The following is a 12,122-nucleotide window of genomic DNA, read 5'->3' as shown; positions in this document are numbered from 1 at the left end:
TCACCAGGTTATAATGTATAATTTATCGATTAAATTGATAATTTCGCCGTCTCAACAACGTACACACAAATGGTTTACATGACAAATTGCAATGACACCGTGGAGAAAAAGCGTGTTCGTCTGAAGTAAACATAAAGACTTCTTGAAACCAGATTTTGCGTTCACCATGAACATTTGTGAAGAGGCGCACGTTTAATTCACGAATATGAAATTTTTTTAACTGTTGCAAATGTTACTTATGTTTATATTAATGACCATAAAACTATAAAAATTACTGTAAACTATGGTGTCTAATATGATTTTGTCTGTCTAAGTAAGTGGTATAAGTATGCGTACTGAACGTAGCTGTATTTCATCATCTATCTGGACTCTGTGACTTTGATCGTAATTATATTACCACAAAAATGTTTTAGGCACGTTATGCATGCAATCCAGATATTAGTTGTCATTCTTATTTTAATATAATAATTTGTGTATGCGTTAATTGCACGACTTTTAGTTCAGATATGTTGTTCATAAATTTAGGCACTTCGAATGCCAAATACAAATAAATTATGGTTTAATCCAAAAATAGTATTACCACCGTAGATGTATAAACTTAGTCTAAGGTAACTCTGTGCCATTGTATATCAATAGTGGTTGTCTAAAACCTGTTATGAGGTCTCCTGTAAAGGAAGGCCTCAGGATCTTACAAAGGACTTGTTTGCACAGAATAAGTGTCTTTTTCGGAAACAATCTTTCGTCTGCTGGGAAAATAAGAACAACAACAAAGATGGCGTCGACTACAGAGCCGTTGGGTGAATTTCCTTCTTGGGGATTATTACCAAGGTAAATAGAAACCGTATGTTCATGGTCTTGTTTGTGTGCGTGAAGGTTTTGTGTGGAAATATATCTATTGTGTTTTCTTTTTCTCTCTGTTGAAGAAAAGGCACTTTGTGGGCAGTCATGAGTCGGTGACAATCATTCCTGGCTAAGGTGGGCAAACCTTCTCTTTCTCCAGACGGGGTCTGGCTCGTAGCCTAACTCTAGCCTCTTATTGATGACGTCCTGAGACCACAATGCAAAGACCTCGAGGCCCCAGAATTTAACTGGAAGCCACTCGTGAGTCTTGAAAAGTTACCTACCAGCCAAGTGCCAGGTTTTGTTGTCGTTCGAGCCCTTGCTTTCAAGATGAAGCGAACGGTTGGCCTGATGTTGATGAACGCACCACGATTTGATTTTGGGTAAAAGTAACAGGTTATGTGCAGACGTAGGGGTCACGGCTTTCTTGGGGTGTCTATGGGGGTGAAGCCTATGGTCAGAGAAGGGTACGACGATCAAGGCAAGATCAGGTAAAGGTAGGTCTGGTCAGGTCGTTTTCTGTCCCAAATGCCTACTATGGTTAGCCTAACGCACCGATGGCTGGGGTTGCTGCTTAAGGACAACGGCAGTATTATGTGTTTGCAATGTTAGTTATGTAGTAGCCTAGAACCATTATTTTCGCTCATTATTTAACTGACCACTTAGTATTATGGCCTATGTGACTGGAATCATCTTATGTTGCAGATTAATAGGTAAAACTTAAGACTACCAGCTACCACAGCCTGGTTCCCACCAGTCGGCGACTAATAGGCCTATTTACCACCATTTGCTTATGTTTATGCCTTTTGTATATGTTTATGATATTAACAGTCTTTTGTTTGTTTTTACATTCATCCCCCAACGGGCTGGTACTAAACACAGTGCTCATTTTGCATGTAAGTGATTATTACTGAACTAGAGGTAAGCAGTATAGTCTTCAGCTTTAGCAATTAATAATTCATAATTAGATATAAAATTCTTTTAAAATTCAAATTAAAAGAAATATATCTTTGTTACAAAAAACATTTTCAGAAACAACTTTTTATTTGCAGATTGCTAGAGACCATATTTTCAAGATAATTCAGATCTTATATCTTGGACTAACCCCTGAAAAAATATAGAAAATATACAGTAATTATTCATTGGTGTAATGGGTGTGTATGTGTATTTTAACCATCATATCCATCATATTACTTACCAAATACAGTAAAAGTTGAACAAAATCAGAAATAAATGTATATCTTTTTGTACTATTTATATTAGGCTGTAATTGGGATTTCTTCATTCTTTATTCATCATTGTCACATTTCATTGTTAAGTGTCCTTTTCCCCAAAAATATGGTCCAGCTCAGGCCAACACTTTTCATGAATTCTTACATTATATCCTGGGCACCAACTTTTTTACCTACTTGGGCATATAGCGCGCAGTCTTAGCCTTTGCTCCCCTCCAGTCTTGCAAACCAGTGTTGTGTCCCCCGTCCAGGTGATGAGGGACTAGGTGAGGAATCTGACAGGTGTGATAGATGATTACTGGGGTGGATACTTGAGGGTGACAAAGGTGATTCTAGGATCAGTGGGTAGGGATGAATTTCTTTGTCTTAGCAAAGGGCTCCTACTGTCATATGAATAAATTCATATCTTTCAACAGGCTTGTCAGTGTTCTTTTGGTACAGTATAAATGCATTCAGTACTGCAATATCGAGGAAGTTCTTAAATTTTTTTTTCCAGTGCGTCTTTGTAAATCTTTGAGCAGCAAAATGATATATTATTTTGTCACTCAAGTGTACCCTCCCATCCTTGTATGATAATCATTTACCACTTTAGGTTTTACAACCACCAAGTTTTATTTTTTTTTTTAAATATATTTTCAAGTGAAAGTGTACTGTAATTATATACAGTATACTGGCTTACAAGAAGATTGTTTCGACACAATATACAAACCCTCAGTCCTTTACATTAGGGATTACTTTCAGGCGTAGACTGGAAATGGCCGTTGAACTTAAAACAAGGTGGTTAGGCAGTTAACTACTGTCCAGGAGGCGGGAGTACCACCTGCCCGGATGTAAACATTCCAATTTGCATTCGGCCGTCGTAGCATGCGGACGTTGTTCTTCACGCTCTCTGCCTGACTGCTTATTTCTTCTATTTTTTGTGGGAAATCTTTGTTATTTTTCTTGCTAATCATTATGGACAAGCCTTCTAAGCCTTCCTATCCCCAGCGTGTGTGTCCCGGGGTGGGAGGCAAGAAATGCAATTCATTTAGGTCTAGTGTTGACGTGGACCCACAAGCTCTCTGCCCATCTTGCAGGGGGCGTGTGTGTTCGCGCGATGCTCCTTGTAGTGAGTGTTGCTCTTGGTCCCCCAAGCAATGGAGGAAGTTCGAGGGGAGGAGACGTTACTGTCGTAAGCCTGCCAAAGAATCGCCCGAGGGTAATACGTCCCCGACGACTCCAGTAGTGGCGAATGTGTCTGGTTTGTTTCTCCCTCCCGGTGAGCTTTCCCTGCTTGCTCCCTCTCCTTCAGGTGAGGACTCACCCTCTCCTTCCTCATTCGTTTCATTGGTTGTGGAAGGGCGTGGGGGAGAGGTGGACCGGGACACCCTCTCGGGGGTCTCTTCCCATTCTGGAGGGGAATTTTTTCCTCCAGAGCGGGTAGAGGCTTCCCAACCTAACCCGACTTTTGCTTCAGGTCTTGGGCTGGATAGCCAGGCAACGGACATCTCATCAACCTGGCTACACCTGGGCCTACCTGGCGTACCGTCACTGGAGGGACTGGTGTCACATCTGTCCAGCGCTCCAGTGACCACTCACTCCGCAGCGACAATCACCACAACCTCGGTCACCATGTCAGGGTTCGCTAAGCTCCCGGTGTCAGTAGCTTCGCACCTGGATACCCAGGTCTCAGCTACCCCTGCCGTGCATCACACAGTACCGCTGCCTCTTGGGTTCCTGGCCCCGTTCACGTAACCGGGCCCCTCCTACATGGTGACGTCAACTCTACCATATGTGACTGTCCCTGGCCCGATTTCGACTATGGTTCCGGCTCCTCGCTTCTCAATCCAGCCCGGCACTTCGTCTGTTCCTCTCCCCATACCTTCGACTCTGGCGCGGCCCGGCCTGGCTGCCCACGCACCACCTGTGCCTGCATTCCCGGCCCCGCCTACTTCATTCCTGGCCAACACGCAGTTGCTCCCGCCCAGGTAAGTCTCTGCCCGGGATGCGCCTTCTGCTGCAGCCCCTCCTCCTGTTCCTGAGTCTTCGGCTGCGCCTGCTTGGTTTGGAGACCTGACGACAATACTGAAGAAGATGGTGACGAAGAAGAAGAGGTCTAGGAAGGTGTCATCATCTTCTCCTTCTTCTTCTTCATCGTCTTCGTCTGCTGCCGCCTCTTCTTCTTCATTGTCTTCGTCTGTTGCCTCTTCTTCTTCTTCCGAGGCTTCACGGCCAAAGAAGAAGAAGTCTGCCTCCCCAACCCCCCCCCCAAGAAGTCTCACACCAAGACTTCCAAGGGACTTCCTTCTTCCACAGGGAAGGCAGTGGAATCTCTCGTCGGCTCTTCCCGATCCACGGATCAGGGAACCACTGCCCTGACCTCCGGGTCAGTCGCATCGGGAGCCAAGGGCATGCAGACCAAGGTGTCCCCACCTAAGGAAATTCCTGCTTCTAAGGCCAGCGAGTCCATGTCAGACACTCAGTATGCGAGTTGCTCCCAGGCTGGTATGGGAGAAACTTCTTGCCGTACAGTCCAGGGCGTGGGGCGAGAGAAAGAGCCCGGGCATTCAGGTGCCCCGGCTCTTCCTGCTGGCACTTCTGGGAGTGCCAAGTCAGGTTCTCGGGATAGCGTTTCGGCCCCTCAGGGCCGAACGCCAGGAGAGGCGGAGAAGAGGTCCCCTGCTCAGTCTTCCCGAGAGGCTACGGCCTCAAAGAAGACTGGGGCGCGTCTAGAGGACAGCGCAGGCTCACACCAGCCAGACGCATGCTCGACTCCTCCTAGTCCCCGGCCACGTCCATGCGGCCACCCTGGCTTGGGGGAACTGAGCGCGCGGCTCGGCTCATGTGAGCCGGGAGACTGCTTCGCCTAGGCAAAAGCACTCTCCTCGACCCGGGCTGCCGTCACCACTGTGGGTTGGTGACTGCTCCCGGCCCACTGCCTCTGTTGGTTCTGCCAGCAAAGCCAGTGGGAGCACCCGATCCTCCTCGCCTGTCCCCTCCGCCTCTTCGACTCCTTCCAAGGGGCTCAAGTCAGACAGGAAGAGCTCTGGCGATTTTTCCTCGGAGTTCTACCTCGTGGACGTACGAACCTGTCTCGGTCCTTGGCTCGACCAGGTCTTACGCCTGCGTGGTCCAGGAAGGATCACGGGGTCTGCCGAGGTTCTCCCTCCTGCAGGGAGAGTAGATCGGGAGGACCACGCTCTGGAAGGACTCGAGGGTCCTCTGCCCCAGGATGCGGACACCCCCGAGATACAGAGGACTTTTGCAGAGGTTATTGAGCTGATTCATCAGCACAATGACCTCGGGGAAGGGACCACGGCCTCTTCTGTGGATCGTCCTTCGCACCCCGAATCCTTTTGGGGACCCAAGAAGGAACCCAAGGCTTTGGTGGGGCTGCCATGGTCCACGCTTGCCGAGGAGGTCCTCAACCAAGTGAACAGTCTTGTGTCTGGGCAAGACAGCTCACTTTGATCAGGCCGCTCGGATAAGCTTCTCCCCCCCCCCCTGCCTCACCAGAAGCGCTTCTACACTCTAGTTGTAGGGGCGTTGCTGACTAAACAGGTTGACCCAGACCTGACTCGTCTGGATCCGGATCTGAAGTTGCAGCAGCTTACTGCAGAGAGTATCTATCTCTCCCAGCAAGAAGCTGCAACCCTGGAAGCCAACGCCATGGCGGCCTTCCAATCAGTCCCCTGGCTCGATCTGTGGTCCTTCACAGTATCGAAGGTAGCTGCTTCCTCGGCCGCCATTGTACCTGGGGAGGACTCCGCCTTTGGGAGACTGTGCCAGTCTGGGGGTAGGGCTTTCTCCTTCCTCGCCCACCAGACTGCAAACCTGTGGGCAAACCTGGTTCTGAAGTGGAGAGATGCCGTTCTGTCTTGCTTCTCCAGGTCTCTAGGTCCCGAGTCAGCAATTGCCCTTAGGAATGGACCATTGCTGGGTTCCTCCTCTCTCTTCCCCAGAGAGTTGGTGGATGCCGCGGTAGACAAACACCAGGCAGATGACAGTGACCGGCTTGTCCACCAGGCAGTGGCCAAGACCTCTGGGTCTTCGCATTCCAATGCGGCCAGGTCTTCGGGCCAGGCTGGCACTTCCTCTGCCCCTAAGAAGTTGCAGTCTTCGAAGGGGTCCCAAGGAAACACCCAACCTCCTTCTTCCTCGAGAAGGGGGGGTCTCTCACGTCCTTTTCAGCCCACTTTCCAAGCCGGTAAAGGGGGCAAAGGGAAGAAGAAGAAGGGGAAACGCTAGGGGCGGCGTTCCCCCCCAACAGCTGCCGAAGGTGGGGTGGTGCCTGTCAAGCCATTGGGAAACATGGCAGCGACATGGAGCCGAGGCCTGGATAGTGGATGTCCTTTGGGAGGGATATCTACTACCCTTCAAGTCTCGGCCTCCCCTCACCTACACTCCGGTCCATCTCCAAATATATGTCCAAGGATCTTCGAAGGACACCGCACTACAGCAAGAAGTGCAAGCCATGTTGAGCAAGGGTGCTGTAGAAGTCGTGTCGGACCAGTCTCCAGGCTTTTACAGCCATGTCTTTCTCGTAGAGAAAGCCTCAGGGGGATGAAGACCGGTCATAGACCTCTCTCCCTTGAACCGTTTCGTTCGCCAGACTCGGTTCACGATGGAAACAGCGCAGTCTTTGCTGGCCTCCATCAGGGAGAACGACTTCATGCTTACGGTGGACCTGAAGGATGCGTATTTCCAAATACCCATTCGTCCATCCTCTCGCAAGTACCTCCACTTTGTCCTTGGGGAGACGGTCTTCCAGTTCAGGGTGCTTTGTTTCGGGCTCTCGACTGCTTCCCAGGTGTTCACAAGAGTCTTCTCTCTCCTGTCAGCTTGGGCCCACTCGCACAGGATACGTCTACTGAGGTATCTCAACGACTGGCTAGTCCTGGCGGGCTCTCGCTCACAGTTGCTACAGGACAGGGATCGGCTCCTCAAGTTCTGCCGGGATCTAGGGATCTTGGTGAATCTCCAGAAGTCAGATCTCATCCCCAAGCAGAGGATAAAGTACCTGGGCATGGTGATAGACACGGTGGCAGCGAAAGTCTTTCCCTCAGACTCTCGTATCAGCAAGTTCAGGCAGGCAGCACAGCTGTTCTTGTCACAACAGGAGCAGCCAGCCCGGCAATGGCAAGTCGTCATCGGTCACCTGTTGTCTTTGGAGAAGCTAGTACCTCATGGGCGTCTTCACCTGCAGTCTCTTCAGTGGAGACTGAAGGAATATTGGTCCCAGTCCCGAGACCCCAGTCCTTCCTCATCCCTCTTTCCGAGGAGGTGAGGGAGGACCTTCGCTGGTGGTCAGATGACAGGAACCTCTTGATAGGAGTATCCCTGCATACTCCCCCTCCGGACATGCTACTGTTCTCAGATGCATCGACCGAGGGATGGGGCGCACACCTGGAGGAGTTGCTGACTTCGGGAGTGTGGCACCAAGATGACAAGCGCCTTCACATCAACATCCTGGAACTCAAGGCAGCCTTCCTAGCCCTCCAAGAGTTCCGGGATTGAGGATGGAACACTCCGTGGTACTGATGAGCGACAATACCACGGTAGTGGCATACGTCAACAAGCAGCGGGGCCTGGTGTCCCGCCAACTTCATCAGTTGACGATGCAGGTGCACAAGTGGGCCATGGCTCACTCGGTAGAGCTGTCAACCAGGTACATTCCAGGCAAGAGGAATGTCATGGCAGACAAGCTCATCCACCAGAACCAAGTGGTAGGGAACGAATGGTCCCTCCACTCGGAGGTAGCGGAAAGGCTGTTCCACCTGTTGGGGGGGGTCCAGCCATCGATCTGTTCGCCACCTGGCACAACAGAAAGCTCCAGGTCTTCTGTTCTGTCATGCGGGACCCATGGGTCACTGCGGAGGACGCATTCCAGCACCCGTGGGACAAGCTCGACGTATACGCCTTTCCCTTGTTCTGTCTGATTTGCCGAGTGATCAGCCATGTGATGATCATCCCGAATCTCAGAATGATTCTGGTGGCACTCAAATGGCCCCAGGCCGTTTGGTATCCGGACCTGCTAGCTCTCCTCTCCGAGGCGCCGAGAGAGATTCCCCCCTGGCCCAACCTGCCGTGTCAACCTCACGCAGAGCGGTTCCACCAGGCAGTGCATTCCCTGTGTCTTCACAGCTGGAGGTTATCCACCATCTCTTGCTAGCGAGAGGCTTTTCGCGTTGCGCAGCAACAGAGATGGCAGGATACCTCAGACGATCCTCCACAGCGGTATACCAGGGAAAGTGGTCCATCTTCTGTGGTTGGTGTCGTCGAAGGGATATCTCTCCGTTCGGAGCTACTGTTCAGCAGGTCGCGGACTTCCTTGTCTTCCTTCGCTGAGAGAAGCTTCTCTCTTTTTCAGCTGTGAAAGGCTACCGCGCCGCACTCGGCCTAGTCTTGCAGCTGAAAGGAGTAGACATCTCCTCCTCTTTTGAGATATCTCTACTAAAAAGAAGCTTCGAAAGGTCTTGCCCACCCAGGGATTTAAGGCCCCCTGCGTGGGATGTGACTCTCATCCTAAGGAGTCTGACTTGTGCACTGTACAAGCCTTTACAAGAGTCGTCGGACAGGGATCTGACCCTCAAGACCGTCTTCCTGCTAGCCTTGGCATTGGCGAAGAGAGTTGGCGAACTTCACGGACTTTCCTTCAATGTAAAACACTCGAGGGGATGGGGATCAGTTACTCTTGATTTCGTCCCAGATTTCGAAGCGAAGACTCAGAATCCTTCTGTCCCTGACGCACAGTTCGAGTCCTTCACGATCCTCTCCCTAGAGGACTTTGTAGGCAGTGAACCAGACGAGATGCTACTTTGTCCTGTTAGAGTGCTGCGGTGCTATCTGAAGAGGGCTTGACACCTCTGGCCTGAGTGTCGACGACTCTTCGTTAGTACTGGCTCGACCAAGAAAGAAGTGTCCAAGAACACCATCTTTTTCTGGCTTCGTGAGACAATAAGGAGAGCGTACTCTGCTGCAGGAGAAGATGACACCGGTACGCTTCGTCCGAGAACTCACGAGGTCCGCAGCATTGGTCCGTCCCTCGCATTCCAGAAGAACATGTCGGTGTCACAGGTGCTGAAGGTGGGGGTGTGGTCCCAGCAGACTACTTTCACCTCCTTCTTCCTCTGGGATATTGCACACAAGTCCTTGGACACTTTTTCCTTGGGTCCTGTGGTGGCTGCTCAACAAGTTGTGTAGCTTACCCGGCTCCTCTAACAGGACAGGTTGCATCTCGCCTAAGTTGTATGGTTGATTGGGAGAATGAATGTGGAGTGACTGGCCTATCTTCTTTCTCCCCATCCTGGCTCTCTTCCCACGGGCAGGGAGCGGACGTGCCGTTACAAGCTGGATCTGGCGGTTGATGCAGGTAAGCACCCAATGGGAGCTCCCATTCTGTTTTCCGTTCAGGTTAATAGAAGCAACCCCACTCCTTCCTCTTGCAAGGGGAGGGAAGGAGACCATGACTATAAGACAAACCCAGTGCTTGTATTTGCCTTTATGTCATCTGACGCCAAATTCTTCCTATCCTACTTGGCATGAACTGACGTTTCCTCTTTCATGCAAAGGGACCCAGAAGTCTGACAACTGATCCTGCGTTTCTTACAACCCGGTCTTTTTGTCAGAGGCAGTTTTTCCCTTCCTCGCTCTCACGACCAGGAAGGGAAGACAAGGTGGTGAACTTCAGTCAGTTCTTAGAGACTCACTCAGATTCCTCCCTCCAACCAGTAAGTCTCCTAATGTAAAGGACCGAGGGTTTGTATATTGTGTCGGAACAAATCACAGTTTTTAAAGTAAATTGTATTTTTCCTAACTATACAAACCCGAGGTCCTTTACATTTTATCCCCACCTCATGCCACCCCTCAATCTGATACCGGGGCCGAAAGGCAAATTGGAATGTTTACATCCGGGCAGGTGGTACTCCCACCTCCTGGACAGTAGTCAGCTGCCTAACCACCTTGTTTGAAGTTCAGCAGCCGTTTCCAGCCTACGCCTGAAAGTAATCCCTAATGTAAAGGACCTCGGGTTTGTATAGTTAGGAAAAATACAATTTACTTAAAAAATTATGAGTTTTTTCCTTATAGCCATAGGTAAGAAGCTGACCCTTTCTTAAGTACACTGGGTCACCAGCCTTTGGTTTTTCATTTACAAGATAATTGGAAAAAACATTGTTATTTGTATGGTTTCAGTAAAGGAAGTTTGTTCCGACACGATATACAAACCGTCGGTCCTTTGCATTAGAAATTACTTTCAGTGAAGCTGGAAATGGCCATTGAACTTTTGAACAAGGTGTTTAGGTAGTTAACTACCACCCAGGAGGCGGGAGTCCCACCTGCCCAGATGTAAACATTCCCATTTGCTTTCAGCCATCACTGGGTGTGGATGTGTTTCTTCGCTCACTGCCCTGACTTCTGTTCAGCTGATTTAACCCCAGTGGGATCTTTTTCTTGTTGTTTGTTATTATGAAAGCTTTTGATAAACCTTGTAAGCCCACCTTCCCCCAGCGTGTTTGCCCTCGTGTAGGCAGTAAGAAGTGTAATAGCTTTCGATCTAGTATTGACATGGACCCACACGCCCTTTGCTCTTTTTGCAGGGGGTGTGTGTTTGTTTACTTCACTGTGTTCTGAGTGTTGTTCCTGGTCTGCCAAATAGTGGGTAAAGTTTGAGGGGAGGGGACAGTACCGAAGGAAGCCCATCAAGGCGTCATCTGAGGGTTATACACCCTCCCCGATGACTCCCAGTGGTGGCTGATCTGCTGGGATCTTTTCTCCCTCCCGGCAAGCTTTCCCTTCTTGCTGCCTCTCTTTCTGGTGAGGACTCCCCTTCGTCTTCTTCACTCACTTCATCAGGTGTTGAAGGCCGCGGGGGAGCGGATGATCTGGACATCCTCTCGAGGGGCCTCTCCTCACTCCGGGCGGAAAATCTTTTCCCCCGGAGCGAGTAGAGACTCCCTTCAGTGACCAGACCTTGTCTTCAGGTTTGGCGATAGAGACCTCCTGGTGGGCAGGCTCCAGACCCTACTTCTACCTGGCATCACCTGGTTCTACCTGATGTCCCGTCGTTGGAGGGCCTGCTGTCCCATCTGTCTGGTGCTCCAGTGGTCACCATGCTGCAGCTACTGCCACTGTGTCTACAGTCACCATGACTTCCGTCGCTAAAATGCCAGTGACTGTCACCTCGTACCTGGGTACCCAGGTAACAGCCGCTCCTGCTTCTCTTCACTCTGTGCTGCTGCCGCCTGGCTTCCTGGCCCCGCTATCCATGCCAGGCCCCTCCAGTATGGTAACTTCCATCTGTGTCCTACATCACAGTTCTTGCTCCTGTTATTCCTGCTGTTGCCAACCTCCGCTCCTACCCCACTCCAGTCCCAGCTCCTGGCTTACCTGGCTCTCAGCCTGTTCTGGCTCCTGTTCCTGCTCCGCCTGTGCCGACAACTCATGTCTCGACGCCTGGCTTCCCTGGCTCCCGCGCTGCTCCGCCTGCCCCAGTCACCGCTGGCTTGATTGTTGACGTCTCCGCTGCCCAGGTTACTCCTGCTTCCTTGGCCCCCCGATTGCTCCTGCACCTTCTGCTGCTCCCTCTTGGATGGGGGACTGACTGCCATCCTGAAGAAAATGACAAAGAAGTCGAAGAAGAGGTCTCAGAAGGTGCCGTCATCTTCATTGTCTTCGTCTTCGTCGTTGTCTGCTACCTCTTCCACTTCTTCCGAGGCTCGTCAGTCGAGGAAGAAGAAGGCTGTCCCCCCCTCCAGAAGTCCTGCCCTGGGACTTCTAAGGGACGGCCTCCTTCCACAGAGGGATCTCTTGTCGGCTCTTCCCGACCATCGGCTCAGGGAACTGAATCATTGATCCCTGGGTCAGTCATTTCGGGAGCCGAGGGCATGCAGAACTCAGTTTGCACACCCTTTGCTGTGCTGAAGAAGTCTGCTTCTAGGGCTGGCACTGTGTCGGACGCTCGTTCTCCAGCCACGCCGAGTACCCGGGTCTCTAAGGAGACCCGGGCACCCCGGACCGGTACCGGAGAGACCTCTCTCCTTACTGACACAGGCACAAGATGAGAGAAGGAGC

The 12,122-nt window shown here is 50.8% G+C and overlaps 1 protein-coding gene across 4 annotated transcripts in view; it reads left to right on the top strand.

Moving 5' to 3' along the window:
- The first annotated feature begins 482 nt into the window (after positions 1 to 482).
- The window catches only part of TppII (Tripeptidyl-peptidase II), a 362,245-nt gene continuing 350,605 nt past the window's right edge, over positions 483 to 12,122 (top strand). The window contains exon 1 of one of the 4 annotated variants that reach the window (XM_067100130.1): positions 483 to 828. In XM_067100130.1, coding sequence (XP_066956231.1) covers positions 656 to 828 — 173 coding nt within the window. In that variant the 5' untranslated portion in view covers positions 483 to 655. Of the gene's footprint in view, positions 829 to 930; positions 1,224 to 12,122 lie in introns of those variants that run through there. The other 3 variants (XM_067100128.1, XM_067100131.1, XM_067100129.1) reach the window with 3 other exon arrangements.

Source organism: Macrobrachium rosenbergii, chromosome 56 (assembly GCF_040412425.1).
Source record: "Macrobrachium rosenbergii isolate ZJJX-2024 chromosome 56, ASM4041242v1, whole genome shotgun sequence".
In the NCBI taxonomy this organism is placed as follows: Eukaryota; Metazoa; Arthropoda; class Malacostraca; order Decapoda; family Palaemonidae; genus Macrobrachium; species Macrobrachium rosenbergii.
This window is presented reverse-complemented; position numbering and strand designations above follow the sequence as displayed.